The sequence below is a fragment of the Schistocerca nitens genome, chromosome 11, assembly GCF_023898315.1.
Source record: "Schistocerca nitens isolate TAMUIC-IGC-003100 chromosome 11, iqSchNite1.1, whole genome shotgun sequence".
Taxonomy (NCBI): domain Eukaryota; kingdom Metazoa; phylum Arthropoda; class Insecta; order Orthoptera; family Acrididae; genus Schistocerca; species Schistocerca nitens.
The window spans coordinates 200,483,752-200,505,384 of record NC_064624.1 but is presented as its reverse complement, the minus strand read 5'-3'; the positions used below and the strand labels follow the sequence as shown (position 1 = coordinate 200,505,384).

General features: G+C 45.0%; 1 protein-coding gene across 1 annotated transcript in view; it reads left to right on the top strand.

Annotated features, from left to right (window-relative positions):
- The window catches only part of LOC126212776 (uncharacterized), a 153,446-nt gene that overhangs the window by 17,583 nt on the left and 114,230 nt on the right, over positions 1-21,633 (top strand). Inside the window, exons 2-3 of the mRNA XM_049940181.1 lie at positions 486-554; positions 7,100-7,159. Coding sequence (XP_049796138.1) covers positions 486-554; positions 7,100-7,159 — 129 coding nt within the window. The remainder of the gene's footprint in view (positions 1-485; positions 555-7,099; positions 7,160-21,633) is intronic.

The following is a 21,633-nucleotide window of genomic DNA, read 5'->3' as shown; positions in this document are numbered from 1 at the left end:
AAGCTTTCGAAATGTGGTGCTACAGAAGAATGCTGAAGATAAGGTGGGTAGATCACATAAGTAATGAGGGGGTATTGAATAGGATTGGGGAGAACAGAAGTTTGTGGCACAACTTGACTAGAAGAAGGGATCGGTTGGTTGGACATGTTTTGAGGCATCAAGGGATCACAAATTTAGCATTGGAGGGCAGCGTGGAGGGTAAAAATCGTAGAGGGAGACCAAGAGATGAATACACTAAGCAGATTGAGAAGGATGTAGGCTGCAGTAGGTACTGGGAGATGAAGAAGCTTGCACAGGATAGAGTAGCATGGAGAGCTGCATCAAACCAGTCTCAGGACTGAAGACCACGACGACAAGCAGTAAATCCGGGTCTGTCACAGATTTTCAGCTGTCACGAAGTACTCATTTTTATTGTGTAGACTGGTCTCTTCTGTATTTGTTGCTCACTGTGCGAAGCCTGTACTTACCCATTTCCATTCATTCAGGTGGAAACTGACCAACTCGCACCTCCGAAGTGGGAGATCCGGCAAGTGTGCGTTAAAGAAGAAACTCCGGTGAGTACCAAAATTCATCTGTCTGTATATCTAGACATATTCTCTACAAGCCAGTGTGTACAGTGCAGTGTAATGTGCTTTGTATGGTATTAACCACTCCTCTTGCTATGTCACTCAAAAGTGACACATAGGAAAAGTGATAGGCCCTTGTACACACTTTAGTGTCTTATTTTATGAGTAAGCTTCTAGCACACGTTATGTGATGAAGCGACAAGGTCAGCAACTGAAAGCAGTTAATTCCATAAATTATCTGGGAGTACACATTAGGAGTGATTTAAAATGGAATGATCATATAGAGTTGATCGTCGGTAAACCAGATGCCAGACTGAGATTCATTGGAAGAATCCTAAGGAAATGCAATCCGAAAACAAAGGAAGTAGGTTGCAGTACGCTTGTTCGCCCACTCCTCGAATACTGCTCAGCAGTGTGGGATCCGTACCAGGTGGGGTTGATAGAAGAGATAGAGAAGATCCAACGGAGAGCAGCGCGCTTCGTTACAGGATCATTTAGTAATCGCGAAAGCGTTACGGAGATGATAGATAAACTCCAGTGGAAGACTCTGCAGGAGAGATGCTCAGTAGCTCGGTACGGGCTTTTGTTGGAGTTTCGAGAACGTACCTTCACCGAGGAGTTGAGCAGTATATTGCTCCCTCCTACGTATATCTCACGAAGAGACCGTGAGGATAAAATCAGAGAGATTAGAGCCCACACAGAGGCATACCGACAATCTTTCTTTCCACGAACAGTACGAGACTGGAATAGAAGGGAGAACCGATAGAGGTACACAAGGTACCCTCCGCCACACACCGTCAGGTGGCTTGCGGAGTATGGATGTAGATGTAGCTGTAGCATTGTTTCAGTCTGCCTGAACTGCTGGTTTTCTGAATCTGTTCAGAACTGCATCGAATGAGATAGAGCAGCGGTTAGCATGAGTGAAGACATTGGTTGAAGTTTCCATCCACTCAGATTTTCTGCCCTTTTTCCTAAACTGACTAGGCCAAATTCCAGGATAATTCCTCTTTTAATTGGTGTCACACTTAAACTTTATTGTAGCGCTAAAGGAAAGGTTTACGCCCGAGGTACATGCCTCAGACTATTGACTTTCCCAACCGTGTGCCTATGGAGAGGTGCCCTATTGAAACTCCATCTAATTTTGCATACCAATCCCCACAAATAATAAAATAATGATGGTAAGGCTTCCTTCAAAATTATACACAGTTTAGATGACCACTGAATTTGTTGTTCTTTAGGCTCGAGCTAAATGTTTCAATGTTGCACAATCAATATTCATGTCACAAATCCAATCAGACTAATCTCACAGTTTCTGCTGAGTTAGCTGTTGCCATTGCTCTGTGAATGAGATGCAGCTGGCGTGCTTTTCAATATTCTTTCTTCGAACACAAAATTTCCCTTTTTTCAAGTAGTACACTTTTTTCTTTACTTACATTGTGTGCTGTGGTGACACATTCCGTACGGTAGTTGAGATCTAACTGAATCTTTCTCGTGCTGCTCCAAACTCAGCATGCACCACAATTCACACTGCTTGCAATATGCATGGTGAAAATTTGGTAACATCATTGGAAAATGCATTTTCGTGAACTATTTGTATAATATTTTAATACGAGGGTCATCTTGAGGGTAAGTTTCATTTCTATTTCTCACCGAGCGAGGTGGTGCAGTGGTTAGACACTGGACTCGCATTCGGGAGGGCGACGGTTCAATCCCGCGTCCGGCCATCCTGATTTAGGTTTTCCGTGATTTCCCTAAATCACTCCAGGCAAATGCCGGGATGGTTCCTCTGAAAGGGCACGGCCGACTTCCTTCCCCATCCTTTCCTAATCCGATGAGACCGATGACCACGCTGTCTGGTCTCCTTCCCCAAACCAACCGACCAACCATTTCTTTTTCTATCCTCAGCAGCACTACAATCGCAGTTCTGAGCATGTGCAGCAATTGCTCTGACTCGAGGAGAAGCCATGCAGGCCATTTTCAGATCGCTGCTGCCGACGTGTGCTTTGTAGTGCTTCTGTATAATGTCGGCCGTAATTGAAAATGCCGCCGCGTGTGAAATCAGATCTGTTATTCGTTTTCTAAATGCAAACAGTTAAACCGAAGGAAGTTCATCGGCAAATCTGCGAGGTTTACGGACAAAATGCTATGAGCAGTTCAATGGTTAGAAGATGAGGTCAGACTGCTCGATGAAGGACATGATCAAGTGCTTGATGAAGAATGAAGTGGATGCCCGTCTGTGGTTACTGATCAACTGGTTCTCACAATTGAAGAGAAGATTAAGCACAGCTGTAAATTTACACTTAGTGCCTTCGCTATGGAAGTTCCTCAAATCTCACGATGACTAATTCATGAAATTGTTGCTGAAAATATGAAATTTCGAGAACTTTGCTCACGTTGGGTACCCAAAATTCTTACTCAACAACACAAAAAACAATGGATGGGCCCTGCACTTCAGTTTTTGACATGCTACAATGAAGAAGGTGACTGTTTTCTTTCTCGTATAGTCACGGACGGGGGGTGAAACTTGGATATCGTACCACACCCCTGAAACAAAACGGCAATCAGTGAAATGGAGGCACGCTTTATCCCCAATAAAGGTTAAGCGTATGCAAATCTTGACACCTCAAAAAGTCATGTGCACCATTTTTTGGGACAGTAAAGGCATTTTGCTGATTGATTTCTTACCACAAGGGCAAACAATTAATGCACGCGGTTACTGAGAGACCATTAAGAAATTGTGCTGCGCAATATAGAACAATCGCCGAGGATTACTGTCAGAAGGTGTTTTTTTTTCCATGATAATGCCCGACCTCACACGGCGAGTGTGACCAGACAACTCTTACGGGAATTTCACTGGGACGCGTTTGATCCTCCTCCGTACAGCCCAGATCTCGCTCCTAGCGACTTTCACCTCTTCTTACACCTAAAATCTGTCCTGGGTGGTCAACACTTCAGTGCTGATGACGAGCTGAAAGAACATGTTACCACACGGTTGATTACACAGGCGGCATCCTTCTGTGAAGAAGGCGTACAAAAACTTGTGCCACGCTCTGACAAGTGCTTACGAAATTTCGGAAGCTATGTAGAAAAGTAGTTTAATGCTTGTAGATTTTTGTACAATAAATACCTACGGTACACCGCTGCAAGAAGGGGGGGCAAGTTCCTTCGCGTACTCTGTGTAAAATAGAACTGGTATCCCATCAGGTCCTGCGGCCTTTCCTCTTTTGAGCGATTTTAATTGTTTCTCTATCCCTCTGTCGTCTATTTCGATATCTACCATTTTGTCATCTGTGCGACAATCTAGAGAAGGAACTACAGTGCAGTCTTCCGCTGTGAAACAGCTTTGGAAAAAGACATTTAGTATTTCGGCCTTTAGTCTGTCATCCTCTGTTTCAGTACCATTTTGGTCACAGAGTGTCTGGACATTTTGTTTTGATCCACCTACCGCTTTGACATAAGACCAAAATTTCTTAGGATTTTCTGCCAAGTCAGTACATAGAACCTTACTTTCGAATTCATTGAACGCCTCTCGCATAGCCCTCCTCACACTACATTTCGCTTCGCGTAATTTTTGTCTGTCTGCAAGGCTTTGGCTATGTTTATGTTTGCTGTGAAGTTCCCTTTGCTTCCGCAGCAGTTTTCTAACTCGGTTGTTGTACCACGGTGGCTCTTTTCCATCTCTTACGATCTTGCTCGGCACATACTCATCTAACTCATATTGTACGATGGTTTTGAACTTTATCCACTGACCCTCAACACTATCTGTACTTGAGACAAAACTTTTGTGTTGAGCCGTCAGGTACTCTGTAATCTGCTTTTTGTCACATTTGCTAAACAGAAAAATCTTCCTACCTTTCTTAATATTTCTATTTACGGCTGAAATCATCAATGCCGTAACCGCTTTATGATCGCCGATTCCCTGTTCTGCGTTACCTGTTTCAAATAGTTCGGGTCTGTTTGTCACCAGAAGGTCTAATATGTTATGTGAATGTGTGCTTGTACTTCAAAGTTATTTGTAAGTTTCACTCAGTTTAGGAATAATACCAAATGCTCGTTCAACCCGTGAAGTTCCGTGTCCCACGCTCGACTCGACAGACGTGGCTGCCTGAACTCCACAACTAAACCGGCGATATGACAGTATGCTTACATTCAGTTCGAGGAAAAGTAATGAACTCACTACGACATTGTCTCACGTCCCTTCACCATCGGACACAGGCTAGCAGCAGCTTCCCCATGACTCAACACAACACCAACGGCTGGGAAGCGTGGACTGCTAATGAATAATGTTGCACTGTGCTCAGTGATGAATTGGGTTCTCAACCAACCCTCTGATGACGACTGTCAACGTGTATGTTGGCAGTCTGTGGGGACATTCTAATCTTTTGGACAGGCATAACTGTGTTACTCCTCGTGTCAGGATGAGGGGAGCCAGTACATTACACACATCCTGCGCCCTCGTGTGTTACCTCTCGTATGACAGCGTTGTGCCACCGCTTTTCAACAGGACAATGCTCACGTACTTCTGGCACGTGTCTCTATGAACTGACTGCGTGAATTTGACATATTTCTGTGGCTGGCAGGATCCCCATGTGTGTTCCCAATAGATACATCTACACCTACAGCTACAGCTACATGATTACTCTGCTATTCACAATAAAGTGCCTGGCAGAGGGTTCAATGAACCACCTTCAAGCTGTCTCTCTACCATTCCACCCTCGAGCGGCGCACGGGAAAAACGATCACTTAAAATTTTCTGTGCGAGCCACGATTTCTCTTATTGTATTGTGATGATCATTTCTCCCTATGTAGGTGGATGCCAACAGAATGTTTTCGCAATTGTAGGAGAAAACTGGTGATTGAAATTTCACGAGAAGATCCCGTCACAACAAAAAATGCCGCTGTTTTAATGATTGCCACTGCAATTCACATATCGTGTCCTCTATTTCGCAATAGTACAAAACGAGCTGCCCTTCTTTGTACTTTTTTGATGTCATCCGTCGGTCCCACCTGATGCGGATCCCACACCGCACAGCAGTACTCCAGAATAGGGCGGACAAGTGTGGTGTAAGCAGCCTCTTTAGTAGACCTGCTGCACCTTCTAGGTGTTCTGCCAATGAGTCGCAGTCTTTGGTTTGCTCTACTCACAACATTATGTATGTGATCGTTCCAATTTACGTTATTTGTAATTGTAATCCCTAAGTATTTAGTTGAATTTACAGCCTTCAGATTTGTGTGACTTATCACGTAATAGAAATTAAGTGAATTTCTTTTGTTATCAGATATCTCATCTAAATCATTTTGCAATTTGTTTTGGTCATCTGATGACTTTGCAAGAGGGTAAATGACAGCATCATCTGCAAACACTCTAAGAGGGCTACTGAGATTGTCTCCTATGTTGTTAATATGGGTCACGAACAATAGAGGGCCTATAACACTTCCTTGTGGAACGCCAGATATTACTCCTGTTTTACTTGATGGCTTTCAGTCTGTTACTATGAACCGTGACCTTTCTGAAAAAAGTGGGACCAGCTTGGACATCAAAGTGTGTCCCGGTGCCAGTGTCTGGGGTCCAGTTAAAACAGTTGTGAAGTAGCTCGCCTCTGGAGAGGAGACAGTGGTTTCATTGCTCACTTCCCAACCGAAACGGATAATGCATCCGGGTGACGGGGCACAACATCACTGTGAATGTGGGCTCATACTTCAAAGTTATTTGTAAATTTCACTCAGTTTAGGAATAATGCCAAATGCTCGTTCAACCCGAGAACTTTCATTTTGTTCACTCATCCCCTTATGGGTATATAATTTTGTCTTTTAGGCAGTGTATTTTGCATATCTCGAATGAATTAATAAGCGACTCATTACAGCCGCAGTACCAGGCTGTAATGCGTAAACATTCTTCTTGTGTCTTAGTGCGATGTAACTGGCAGCACAAAAAAAAGGCTCACCTGACCATCCTTTCTTTGCGATTGTAATTTTAACAGTGATCTCAGTGATCTGAATTGAAGTTTTCTGTTTCATACATCTTTCTGTACAAGTAAGAGTACCAGTCAGGCATGTTTTCCTACTTTAATAAAATGTATGTGCACAGGTTAAAGTTTCTGTATGATTCTGTATGAATTTTACAGGCAAGTCTTTGAATCCCAAAATAAACAGCTAATTCTACAGCTTCTGTTCTTCAGGCAGCAGTATTATTACGAATAAAACTTCAGTGGTCCGGTATTGGTAGAATTTTGCAATGTTGTGTGACACACACACACACACACACACACACACACACACACACACACACACACACACACAAAACATTTGTGATAAGAGCATAAATAGTGTGTGTGTGTGTGTGTGTGTGTGTGTGTGTGTACCAGCTTCCAGCTTGGTTGATTCGTCGTCCAGTCTGTGCAGCTGGGTTGTTTTGTATATTCTTTTTTGTTAGAGAGTGGTCATCATGTAATGAAATACTGTATATATGTTACCTGCAGAATCACAGTGGTTAAAATTAATTTTGTTTAATTTTTCTCATTGGTCTCTTACAGCCTGAAGTACTTGCTGATGATCCAGTTTCCATTTCTGATGCGCAGATCATAAAGGAAGAGGTATGTAGCTGCCATGTGTCAACTTCCGATATTTCGTTATTTGTCCCAGTAATGACGTTGGCTGTTACTTAGTTCTGAGCTATTAGTCGACCACAGTGGAAGTGTGGACCCTACGGTGGCTTACCATGAGTTTTATGATGATATTTCATGAAGACACACTGGAATACTTGATAGTGTATGCACAGCTGTCTTGAATTCATTCACACTGGGATACCTTTTCCTTACTCACCATTGTACTCGTTTACTGTTAATGCCCCCACATGTCTCTAATGACGTCTGTGTCAGCCCAAGTACAGTATATTAGTGTGGGTTAGTAATGCCTGGATGTCGACGGATGCATAGTGCAGCAGTACTGTCTGTGTTGTTGTGGTCTTCAGTCCTGAGACTGGTTTGATGCAGCTCTCCATGCTACTCTGTCCTGTGCAAGCTTCTTCATCTCCCAGTAGCTACTGCAGCTTACATCCTTCTGAATCTGCTTAGTGTATTCATCTCTTGGACTCCCTCTACTACACTCCTGGAAATGGAAAAAAGAACACATTGACACCGGTGTGTCAGACCCACCATACTTGCTCCGGACACTGCGAGAGGGCTGTACAAGCAATGATCACACGCACGGCACAGCGGACACACCAGGAACCGCGGTGTTGGCCGTCGAATGGCGCTAGCTGCGCAGCATTTGTGCACCGCTGCCGTCAGTGTCAGCCAGTTTGCCGTGGCATACGGAGCTCCATCGCAGTCTTTAACACTGGTAGCATGCCGCGACAGCGTGGACGTGAACCGTATGTGCAGTTGACGGACTTTGAGCGAGGGCGTATAGTGGGCATGCGGGAGGCCGGGTGGACGTACCGCCGAATTGCTCAACACGTGGGGCGTGAGGTCTCCACAGTACATCGATGTTGTCGCCAGTGGTCGGCGGAAGGTGCACGTGCCCGTCGACCTGGGACCGGACCGCAGCGACGTACGGATGCACGCCGAGACCGTAGGATCCTACTCAGTGCCGTAGGGGACCGCACCGCCACTTCCCAGCAAATTAGGGACACTGTTGCTCCTGGGGTATCGGCGAGGACCATTCGCAACCGTCTCCATGAAGCTGGGCTACGGTCCCGCACACCGTTAGGCCGTCTTCCGCTCACGCCCCAACATCGTGCAGCCCGCCTCCAGTGATGTCGCGACAGGCGTGAATGGAGGGACGAATGGAGACGTGTCGTCTTCAGCGATGAGAGTCGCTTCTGCCTTGGTGCCAATGATGGTCGTATGCGTGTTTGGCGCCGTGCAGGTGAGCGCCACAATCAGGACTGCATACGACCGAGGCACACAGGGCCAACACCCGGCATCGTGGTGTGGGGAGCGATCTCCTACACTGGCCGTACACCACTGGTGATCGTCGAGGGGACACTGAATAGTGCACGGTACATCCAAACCGTCATCGAACCCATCGTTCTACCATTCCTAGACCGGCAAGGGAACTTGCTGTTCCAACAGCACAATGCACGTCCGCATGTATCCCATGCCACCCAACGTGCTCTAGAAGGTGTAAGTCAACTACCCTGGCCAGCAAGATCTCCGGATCCGTCCCCCATTGAGCATGTTTGGGACTGGATGAAGCGTCGTCTCACGCGGTCTGCACGTCCAGCACGAACGCTGGTCCAACTGAGGCGCCAGGTGGAAATGGCATGGCAAGCCGTTCCACAGGACTACATCCAGCATCTCTACGATCGTCTCCATGGGAGAATAGCAGCCTGCATTGCTGCGAAAGGTGGATATACACTGTACTAGTGCCGACATTGTGCATGCTCTGTTGCCTGTGTCTATGTGCCTGTGGTTCTGTCAGTGTGATCATGTGATGTATCTGACCCCAGGAATGTGTCAATAAAGTTTCCCCTTCCTGGGACAATGAATTCACGGTGTTCTTATTTCAATTTCCAGGAGTGTATTTTTACCCTCAACGCTGCCCCCCAATACTAAATTGGTGGTCCCTTGATGCCTGAGAACATGTCCTACCAACCGATACCTTCTTCTACTCAAGTTGTGCCACAAACTACTCTCCTCCCCAATCCTATTCAATACCTCCTCATTAGTTATGTGATCTACCCATCTAAACTTCAGCATTCTTCTGTAGCACCACATTTCGAAAGCTTCTATTCTCTTCTTGTCCAAACTATTTATCGTCCACGTTTCACTTCCGTACATGGCTACGCTCCATACAAATACTTTCAGAAACGACTTCCTGACACTTAAATCTATACTCGATGTTAACAAATTTCTCTTCTTCAGAAACGCTTTCCTTGCCATTGCCAGTCTACATTTTATATCCTCTCTACTTCGACCATCATCAGTTATTTCGCTTCCCAAATAGCAAAACTCCTTTACTACTTTAAGTGTTTCATTTCCTAATCTAATTCCCTCAGCATCACCCGACTTAATTCGACTACATTCCATTATCCTCATTTTGCTTTTGTTTATGTTCATCTTATACCCTCCTTTCAAGACACTATCCATTCCTTTCAACTACTCTTCCAAGTCCTTTGCTGTCTCTGATAGAATTACAATGTCATCGGCGAACCTCAAAGTTTTAATTTCTTCTCCATGGATTTTAATACCTACTCAAAACTTTTCTTTTGTTTCCTTTACTGCTTGCTCAATATACAGATTGAATAACATCGGGGAGAGGCTACAACCCTGTCTTACTCCCTTCCCAACCACTGCTTCCCTTTCATACCCCTCGACTCTCATAACTGCCATCTGGTTTCTGTACAAATTGTAAATAGCCTTTTGCTCCCTGTATTTTACCCCTGCCACTTTCAGAATTTGAAAGAGAATATTCCAATCATCATTGTTAAATGCTTTCTCTAAGTCTACAAATGCAAGAAACATAGGTTTGCCTCTCCTTAATCTTTCTCCTATGGTAAGTTGTAGGGTCAATATTGCCTCACGTGTTCCAACATTTCTACGGAATCCAAACTGATCTTCCCCGAGGTTGGCTTCTATCAGTTTTTCCATTCATCTGTAATGAATTCACATTAGTAGTTTTGCAGCTGTGACTTATTAAACTGATTGTTCGGTAATTTTCACATCTGTCAACACCTGCTTTCTTTGGGATTGGAATTATTATATTCTTCTTGAAGTCTGAGGGTATTTCGCCTGTCTCGTACATCTTGCTCACCAGATGGTAGAGTTTTGTCAGGACTGGCTCTCCCAAGGCCGTCAGTAGTTCTAATGGAATGTTGTCTACTCCCGGGGCCTTGTTTCGACTCAGGTCTTTCAGTGCTCTGTCAAACTCTTCACGCAGTATCTTATCTCCCATTTCATCTTCATCTACATCCTCTTCCATTTCCATAATATTGTCCTCAAGTACATCGCCCTTGTATAGACCCTCTATATACTCCTTCCACCTTTCTGCTTTCCCTTCTTTGCTTAGAACTGGGTTTCCATCAAAGCTCTTAATATTCGTGCAATTTCAGTACTCTACATTAATTATTTCTTGGTGTTGCGATTTTTTTCCATCAGTGTATATCAAGTACACACTGACGTGCAGCTCCTATCAACCACACAGATCGGACAACTCTTTGCTGGCATTCGCGCAGGCCACAGAACTGTGACGCACGGCTTCTTGCTCTGGTGAGAGGACCCCCCAGTGTGTGGTATTTTGCGACGTACTGATCATTCCACCACATTTTACTAGACTGTTTTATTTCGAGACCAAAGTGCGACTGCTCATTTGCCGACAGATTTGCTGTTGTTTTAGCTGAAAGTTAAAGAATGTGGTACTATTTCCAAAATTTTGTGTATTACGTGATTTGTTCCCTAATATTTTAGAGTAACATTTTTAATGTGTTATCAGGGTGCGTCACTTCTCCATGTTTTTGGTAATTGACCAGGCAGTCCCATCTTCTTCTTCTTGCGTTACGGCCTCTGTAGGACCACGGGTAGCCCCTTCGTGGACTGCATTTTCCTGTTCTTCTCCCAGAACCTCTTCATTCTTTCTCTTCTTGTCTCCCGCTCTCCTTCCGAGATCTTCAGTTTCCGTTTCTCCTGTCGGCTCCACTGGTGACACTCTAATCTTTTTCTGTATTCTTCTCTGTCATTGATCTCCGCATATTGGTCGGTGAATATTTGTTCCTCCAATTTTCCTTTCCTTCGACCTCGATCCCAAATTCCAACCAGTCCTTCCGAAGTTCAACAACCCACTTGGTTCCTGTCTTTACCCTTGTCCTCCCTGTTGTTTCCCACACTCTCTTCGTCATTCTGTCTGTACTCATCCTAACTACATGTCCAGCAAACCTTGCCCTTTTGAGTCTGATTTACCCATATTCTTCTCATGCTCCGATACAATTCTTCCCTAGGTCTTTGTATCCACCTCTCTCCACCTCTTTTGGGACCTAGTATTTTTCTCCATATTTTTCTCTCTTCTTTCTCAAGTTGTTCTGCCCCATTTCATCCTAGTGTCATCGTCTCAGCAGCATATAATACTGCATTCCTCACCGTTGCCTTGTAGTGGCGTATCTTTGCCTCTGTGGATATATTCTTTTTATTGTACACTCCTGGAAATTGAAATAAGAACACCGTGAATTCATTGTCCCAGGAAGGGGAAACTTTATTGACACATTCCTGGGGTCAGATACATCACATGATCACACTGACAGAACCACAGGCACATAGACACAGGCAACAGAGCATGCACAATGTCGGCACTAGTACAGTGTATATCCACCTTTCGCAGCAATGCAGGCTGCTATTCTCCCATGGAGACGATCGTAGAGATGCTGGATGTAGTCCTGTGGAACGGCTTGCCATGCCATTTCCACCTGGCGCCTCAGTTGGACCAGCGTTCGTGCTGGACGTGCAGACCGCGTGAGACGACGCTTCATCCAGTCCCAAACATGCTCAATGGGGGACAGATCCGGAGATCTTGCTGGCCAGGGTAGTTGACTTACACCTTCTAGAGCACGTTGGGTGGCATGGGATACATGCGGACGTGCATTGTCCTTTTGGAACAGCAAGTGTCCTTGCCGGTCTAGGAATGGTAGAACGATGGGTTCGATGACGGTTTGGATGTACCGTGCACTATTCAGTGTCCCCTCGACGATCACCAGTGGTGTACGGCCAGTGTAGGAGATCGCTCCCCACACCATGATGCCGGGTGTTGGCCCTGTGTGCCTCGGTCGTATGCAGTCCTGATTGTGGCGCTCACCTGCACGGCGCCAAACACGCATACGACCATCATTGGCACCGAGGCAGAAGCGACTCTCATCGCTGAAGACGACACGTCTCCATTCGTCCCTCCATTCACGCCTGTCGCGACACCACTGGAGGCGGGCTGCACGATGTTGGGGCGTGAGCGGAAGACGGCCTAACGGTGTGCGGGACCGTAGCCCAGCTTCATGGAGACGGTTGCGAATGGTCCTCGCCGATACCCCAGGAGCAACAGTGTCCCTAATTTGCTGGGAAGTGGCGGTGCGGTCCCCTACGGCACTGCGTAGGATCCTACGGTCTTGGCGTGCATCCGTGCGTCGCTGCGGTCCGGTCCCAGGTCGACGGGCACGTGCACCTTCCGCCGACCACTGGCGACAACATCGATGTACTGTGGAGACCTCACGCCCCACGTGTTGAGCAATTCGGCGGTACGTCCACCCGGCCTCCCGCATGCCCACTATACGCCCTCGCTCAAAGTCCGTCAACTGCACATACGGTTCACGTCCACGCTGTCGCGGCATGCTACCAGTGTTAAAGACTGCGATGGAGCTCCGTATGCCACGGCAAACTGGCTGACACTGACGGCGGCGGTGCACAAATGCTGCGCAGCTAGCGCCATTCGACGGCCAACACCGCGGTTCCTGGTGTGTCCGCTGTGCCGTGCGTGTGATCATTGCTTGTACAGCCCTCTCGCAGTGTCCGGAGCAAGTATGGTGGGTCTGACACACCGGTGTCAATGTGTTCTTTTTTCCATTTCCAGGAGTGTATATGTGTCTCGTCATGCAGAAGGCTGACCTCATCTTCTTTATCCTCTCTGTTATTCCCTCCTTGCTCCTGTTCCTTCCTGTTATAAATTCTCCCAGATATTTAAATTTGTCCACCATTTGCACAGTGCCTTCCGGTGTTTCCCAGTCTGCAGTGGTATTTAATGTCTTTGTCTTGTTATAGACGATCCTCAGTCCCACATTTGTGGCTACCTTACTTAATTTGTCGAGTTGTGTCTTTGCGTCTTCTTCCTCCTCACTTACTATTGCTATGTCGTCTGCAAAGGCTAGGCAGTCCGCTTCAGCCCTGTTGTCCTCTTTGTCCCCCACATGGGTCTTTGCTACGCCCATTTCCTCGTTTATTGCTCTCCACTGCCTGATCACTTCGTCCAGTGCTATATTGAACAACAATGGTGACAATCCAGCTCCATGTTTAACACCAGTCTCGATTTCAAATTCTTCTGACAGTGCTCCTCTGAATCGCACCCTTGCTTTTGTGTCTGTCAGAATTTCCTTTACGAGTTCTTGTGTAGTTCCATCAAGTCCTCTGTTCTTCAGGATCCTAACAAGAGTCCGTCTGTCGATGGAGTCATATGCCTTTGTGAAGAACAGTGTACTTTCTACCTGTTCTTCTTCTCTCTTGAGCAGTAGTTTTGACTGCACCTTGTATCCGACCTCTAGTAGCGATATTCCTCTGTAGTTGTTTGGATCTCTCTTGTCACATATTGTTGTCATTTTATTTTAGCTTTCCTCTAGACTTCATTGTGTTTTAATTGACAGATTTTGAACGGCTCCCTACTTGTTATGTTGTTTTCCGTGCTGTGGCCATCGGTGGTGGCACCGGTTCCCGTCAGATCACCAGAGTTAAGTGCTGTCGAGTTTGGCTAGCGGTCGGATGGGTGACCGTCCGGGTCTGTCGAGTGCTGTAGGGGAGCGGGCTGCACTCGGCTCTCGTGAGGCAAACTGAGGAGCTACTCGGTCGAGGAGTAGCGGCTCCGGTGACGAAAACTGACGACGACCGGGAGAGCAGTGTGACGATGACGTGCCCCCGACATCCGCATCCCGTGATGCCTGTCTGCTTACAAGGGAACCTCCCCATCGCACCCCCCTCTGATTTAGTTATAAGTTGGCACAGTGGATAGGCCTTGAAAAACTGAACACAGATCAATCGAGTAAACAGGAAGTAGTTGTGTGGAACTATGAAAAAAATAAGCAAAATATACAAACTGAGTAGTCCATGCGTAAGATAGGCAATATTAAGGATAATGTGAGCTCAGGAGTGCTGTGGTCCCGTGGTTAGCGTGAGCAGTTGCGGAACGAGAGGTCCTTGGTTCAAGTCTGCCCTCGACTGAAAATTTTGCTTTCTTTATTTTCGCAAAGTTATGATCAGTACGTTCGTTCAATGACGTCTCTTTTCACTGTAATAAGTTTAGTGTGTGTGTTTTGCGACCGCACCGCAAAACCGTGTGATTAGTTACGAAAGGACGTGCCTCCCCAATGGGGACCGAAAACATTTGATCGCAAGGTCATAGGTCAACCGATTCCTCCACAGGAAAACACGTCTGATATTTTGTATACGACACTGGTGACGGCATGTGCGTCACATGACAGGAATATGTTGTCGACCCACCTAACTAGTACACTTGGCGAATGGGTGAAAAGATTCTTCTACCTTGCCCGATTTAGGTTTTCTTGTGGATGTAATAATCACTCCAAAAAAAGTGATGAAAGCATAAGAGTTTTTCACATAAACTGAAAATAAAAAGTTAAAATTTTCGGTCGAGGGAAGATTTGAACTGAAGACCTCTCGTTCTGCAGCTATTCACACTAACCATGGTACCACGGCGCTCCTCGCCTCACATTGCCCTTAATATTGCCTATATTACACATGGACTACACAGTTTGTATATTTTGCTTATTTTTTCATAGTTCCACACAACTTCTTCCTGTTTTCTCGATCGATCTGTGTTCAGTTTTTCAAGGCCTATCCACTGTGCCAACTTATAACTAAATCTGAGGGGGGTGCGATGGGGATGTTCCCTTGTTAGGGTGACGTGGCAGTCGGTACTGTCGGTCCTTCTGAGGCCTGTTCAGATGGAGTTTCCGTGTTGTGCGATTGAGCGGTCGGTCGTGGGTGAGAATGGAAGAGAATGAGTGTGATTTTGTCTCACAAGGAGACCTTCCGGTCTCGGAAATTCAGTTCGGCATGAGACTTTGCAAGGTTAGTAGTGTACCTCAAGGGTTTCCACTCGTAGGAGTCTTAAAGTGTGTTATCCAGAAAAATCTGAAAAAAAGGGCCCAGAAGTTTTAAACGTAGCTTGCACACTCCTCATATACGGTGTTCCAACCATAGGAACAAGCCAAGTCTAATTGCAGTACCTTAAGAATGGTACGTAGGAAGAAGTTAAAATTGTAGCGCTGGACGCCAGGCGTGGCTGAAGGGTCAGCCGAGGCGGCAGTCAAACTGCTGGGCAGCGGCGCTTGATAAGAAAGCAAACAGCCAGCAGATACAAACGAGGGTCTGTCCAGGGACTCACGATAAGCAATCAAGTAAGGAGTGTAAATAGATGCATTCCTGGCTAGAGATAGAGGTCTGGGAGTGGAGAGAGAAAGAAAGAGGGCCCTCGGTGGGGACAGCGCTACGTCACGAGGAGCCAATGAAGGGCTCAGGACGCAGTGCGTGACCATATAGGGAGAGGCGCCTCTGCCCCTCCACTCAGCCTCTGAAGAACAATAGCAACAACAATGCTTTAACGATACCAAATAAGGACACGTTGCCTTCGACGCTACGTCATGCCGAGCGCTGGCGGGGTCGAAGGGGAAACGCTAACAAAACCCGAGAGCACGCGGCTCTGGGGGTCTTGTCTTGTCGGGTCTTGTCTGGTGAGGTCGAAGAGTTAGAGAGTGATAGCAGCAGCCGACTTGGGCTGGAGAACGGGCTGTAGGCAGGCAGCCGGAGATAGTCGCTGGAGAGCGTTAAGGCGTAGCCGCGGGACTAACGTAGGGTGGTAGGAAACATTGCAGAACTTCTAGTAGGCAGTCGGAACGTTGGAGTCAGTCACCGTCTCTGTATTAGACTTGGCCTTCCTGTGAGTGCAACCACCGTCAGATAGGGCGAGCTGTATTCGTTTAGAATAAACTGCAATTTGTTAAAGTTATCAAGACTTTAATTTCTACCAGCTTCCTAGCCTTGTGCTTTCACACCAGGGATTTCTACATCTTAACCAGATCAAAAAGTCTCCCTCTCACTAAGGTCAACCGGCTAAATCCCATCCACGAACCGTGTCGCTCAATCCCTCGCAATACCCACGCTTGGGACGCGACAACGGGGCATAGGTAGAAAGGCAGCAGATTGGTGGAGAAACTCGGTCAGTAGTGTGGTAGACTGTCATGCGGCTGATCTAGTTTCGATCCTACCTGCCTTCCTGCTGCTATGCTTTCATTTTGATTTTTTAATTGTTTTAAAAATTATAGCAACTGTTAAATTAAGTATTATCAATTAAACCGTAAGTAATTTTATTTTGTTTGTGAAATGGCTATCACAGATACTTAAATTGTGAATTATGCTCATCAATATTTTCTTTTTAAAAAGTTGAATAATTTCAAATGCATTTTTAATGAAGCTAAATTAAGTACCACTGTCACAAAATACTGGGTGGAATTTCAGTTATATATACAAGGTGTATATATACAAGGGAAGCAGTGGTTGGGAAGGGAGTAAGACAGGGTTGTAGCCTCTCCCCGGTGTTGTTCAATCTGTATATTGAGCCAGCAGTAAAGGAAACAAAAGAAAAATTTGGAGTAGGTATTAAAATTCATGGAGAAGAAATAAAAACTTTGAGGTTCGCCGATGACATTGTAACTCTGTCAGAGACAGCAAAGGACTTGGAAGAACAGTTGAATGGAATGGACAGTGTCTTGAAAGGAGGATATAAGATGAACATCAACAAAAGCAAAACGAGGATAATGGAATGTAATCTAATTAAGTCGGGTGATGCTGAGGGAATTAGATTAGGAAATGAGACACTTAAAGTAGTAAAGGAGTTTTGCTATTTGGGGAGCAAAATAACTGATGATGGTCGAAGTAGAGAGGATATAAAACGTAGACTGGCAATGGCAAGGAAAGCGTTTCTGAAGAAGAGAAATTTGTTAACATCGAGTGCAGATTTAAGTGTCAGGAAGTCATTTCTGAAAGTATTTGTATGGAGTGTAGCCATGTATGGAAGTGAAACATGGACGATAAATAGTTTAGACATGAAGAGAATAGAAGCTTTCGAAATGTGGTGCTACAGAAGAATGCTGAAGATTAGATGGGTATATCACATAACTAATCAGGAGGTATTCAATAGAATTGGGGAGAAGAGAAGTTTGTGGCACAACTTGACTAGAAGAAGGGATCGGTTGGTAGGACATACTCTCAGGCATCAAGGGATCACCAATTTAGTGATGGAGGGCAGCGTAGAGGGTAAAAATCGTAGAGGGAGATCAAGAGATGAATACACTAAGCAGATTCAGAAGGATGTAGGTTGCAGTAGGTACTGGGAGATGAAGAAGCTTGCACAGGATAGAGTAGCATGGAGAGCTGCATCAAACCAGTCTCAGGACTGAAGACCACAACAACAACAATACAAGGTGTACAACTTTGCTTCTGCCGCTTTTTCCCCAACATTTGAGGCTTTAATGAAACAAATTGGTTACACACGTATCATCCAAAGTATTTTACATCGCTGGCCGCTACTATCTCCCATCGTTCGGGGAGTGTACCGATCCCGTGTCGAAAAAATTGTTCGTCTTTTGGAGCGATCCACGAATCGATCCAATTTGTGACTTCTTTGTGAGATCTGAAGTGTTGGTCAGCCAATATTTTGGCATCTTGCATAATTTTTGGAGGATGATTGTTTACAGGTGCAACATTTTTTTTTTCTTTTTCTAAAGATCTGTTGAAAAACATACTTTTTTGACATTCCTGAAAACTTCTCTTTCATCAGAAAGCCTGGAATCATACCAGGCATATCACATCATTTCCTTAAAAATTGGGAATGGACTACTGATTTGTTTTTATACAACTATTGATTGCATTTTTATACAGTCTTCATGAGAATTTATTTCTCTTTTATTTTCAATAAGATAAGTGCAGTTTTGTATGGACTTTATACATTTTTTGCTTGTATATGAAAATAGACGTCACATGGTTGACTAAGTGGAGTACATTTCACAGGTATCACATCTTGGTGATTTCTCGTCACCCTTAAAGATTTCGTAATATAATTCAGGCTTTGCTTCTCCACCCAATATTTAACAGAAATCATTCTTGACCCACACAAGACTTCAAACTTCGGTTGAGAAAGCCAGTATACGGTTCTGTTGTTAGCCTCCCAGATTAACATTTTATAATTGCTCCTATTCAATAGTTGTCTTTTGCGCACGCGCGCGCGCACACACACACACACACACACACACACACACACACTTGAGGAGGTAAGCTGTTTCCAAATGGAGTGAGAGCATATTGAGCGGTATACAGGGTTATTACAAATGATTGAAGCGATTTCACAGCTCTACAATAACTTTATTATTTGAGATATTTTCGCAATGCTTTGCACACACATACAAAAACTCAAAAAGTGTTTTTAGGCATTCACAAATGTTCGATATGTGCCCCTTTAGTGATTCGGCAGACATCAAGCCGATAATCCAGTTCCTCCCACACTCGGCGCAGCATGTCCCCATCAATGAGTTCGAAAGCATCGTCGATGCGAGCTCGCAGTTCTGGCACGTTTCTTGGTAGAGGAGGTTTAAACACTGAATCTTTCACATAACCCCACAGAAAGAAATCGCATGGCTTTGAGTCAGGAGAGTGTGGAGGCCGTGACATGAATTGCTGATCATGATCTCCACCACGACCGATCCATCGGTTTTCCAATCTCCTGTTTAAGAAATGCTTCTGCTTCTACATCTACTACATCTACATCTATACTCCGCGAGCCACCTTACGGTGTGTGGCGGAGGGTACTTATTGTACCACTATCTGATCCCCCCTTCCCTGTTCCATTCACGAATTGTGCGTGGGAAGAACGACTGCTTGTAAGTCTCCGTATTTGCTCTAATTTCACGGATCTTTTCGTTGTGATCATTACGCGAGATATATGTGGGCGGTAGTAATATATTGCCCATCTCTTCCCGGAATGTGCTCTCTCGTAATTTCGATAATAAACCTCTCCGTATTGCGTAACGCCTTTCTTGAAGTGTCCGCCACTGGAGCTTGTTCAGCATCTCCGTAACGCTCTCGCGCTGACTAAATGTCCCCATGACGAATCGCGCTGCTTTTTGCTGGATCATGTCTATCTCTTCTATTAATCCAACCTGGTAAGGGTCCCATACTGATGAGCAATACTCAAGAATCGGACGAACAAGCGTTTTGTAAGCTACTTCTTTCGTCGATGAGTCACATTTTCTTAGAATTCTTCCTATGAATCTCAACCTGGCGCCTGCTTTTCCCCCTATTTGTTTTATGTGATCATTCCACTTCAGATCGCTCCGGATAGTAACTCCTAAGTATTTTACGGTCGTTACCGCTTCCAATGATTTACCACCTATGGCATAATCGTACTGAAATGGATTTCTGCCCCTATGTATGCGCATTATATTACATTTATCTACGTTTAGGGAAAGCTGCCAGCTGTCGCACCATTCATTAATCCTCTGCAGGTCTTCCTGGAGTACGTACGAGTCTTCTGATGTTGCTACTTTCTTGTAGACAACCGTGTCATCTGCAAATAGCCTCACGGAGCTACCGATGTTGTCAACTAAGTCATTAATGTATATTGTAAACAATAAAGGTCCTATCACGCTTCCTTGCGGTACTCCCGAAATTACCTCTACATCTGCAGATTTTGAACCGTTAAGAATGACATGTTGTGTTCTTTCTTCTAGGAAATCCTGAATCCAATCACAAACCTGGTCCGATATTTCGTAAGCACGTATTTTTTTCACTAAACGTAAGTGCGGAACCGTATCAAATGCCTTCCTGAAGTCCAGGAATACGGCATCAATCTGCTCGCCAGTGTCTACGGCACTGTGAATTTCTTGGGCAAATAGGGCGAGCTGAGTTTCACATGATCTCTGTTTGCGGAATCCATGTTGGTTATGATGAAGGAGATTTGTATTATCTAAGAACGTCATAATACGAGAACACAAAACATGTTCCATTATTCTACAACAGATTGACGTAAGTGAAATAGGCCTATAATTATTCGCATCTGATTTATGACCCTTCTTGAAAATGGGAACGACCTGCGCTTTCTTCCAGTCGCTAGGTACTTTACGTTCTTCCAGAGATCTACGATAAATTGCTGATAGAAAGGGGGCAAGTTCTTTAGCATAATCACTGTAAAATCTTAAGGGTATCTCGTCTGGTCCGGATGCTTTTCCGCTACTAAGTGATAGCAGTTGTTTTTCAATTCCGATATCGTTTATTTCAATATTTTCCATTTTGGCGTCCGTGCGACGGCTGAAGTCAGGGACCGTGTTACGATTTTCCGCAGTGAAACAGTTTCGGAACACTGAATTCAGTATTTCTGCCTTTCTTCGGTCGTCCTCTGTTTCGGTGCCATCGTGGTCAACGAGTGACTGAATAGGGGATTTAGATCCGCTTACCGATTTTACGTATGACCAAAACTTTTTAGGGTTCTTGTTTAGATTGTTTGCCAATGTTTTATGTTCGAATTTGTTGAATGCTTCTCTCATTGCTCTCTTTACGCTCTTTTTCGCTTCGTTCAGCTTTTCCTTATCAGCTATGATTCGACTACTCTTAAACCTATGGTGAAGCTTTCTTTGTTTCCGTAGTACCTTTCGTACATGATTGTTATACCACGGTGGATCTTTCCTCTCGCTTTGGACCTTAGTCGGTACGAACTTATCTAAGGCGTACTGGACGATGTTTCTGAATTTTTTCCATTTTTGTTCCACATCCTCTTCCTCAGAAATGAACGTTTGATGGTGGTCACTCAGATATTCTGCGATTTGTGCCCTATCACTCTTGTTAAGCAAATATATTTTCCTTCCTTTCTTGGCATTTCTTATTACACTTGTAGTCATTGATGCAACCACTGACTTATGATCACTGATACCCTCTTCTACATTCACGGAGTCGAAAAGTTCCGGTCTATTTGTTGCTATGAGGTCTAAAACGTTAGCTTCACGAGTTGGTTCTCTAACTATCTGCTCGAAGTAATTCTCGGACAAGGCAGTCAGGATAATGTCACAAGAGTCTCTGTCCCTGGCTCCAGTTCTGATTGTGTGACTATTCCATTCTATACCTGGTAGATTGAAGTCTCCCCCTATTACAATAGTATGATCACGAAACTTCTTCACGACGTTCTGCAGGTTCTCTCTGAGGCGCTCAACTACTACGGTTGCTGATGCAGGTGGTCTATAGAAGCATCCGACTATCATATCTGACCCACCTTTGATACTTAACTTAACCCAGATTATTTCACATTCGCATTCGCTAATAAC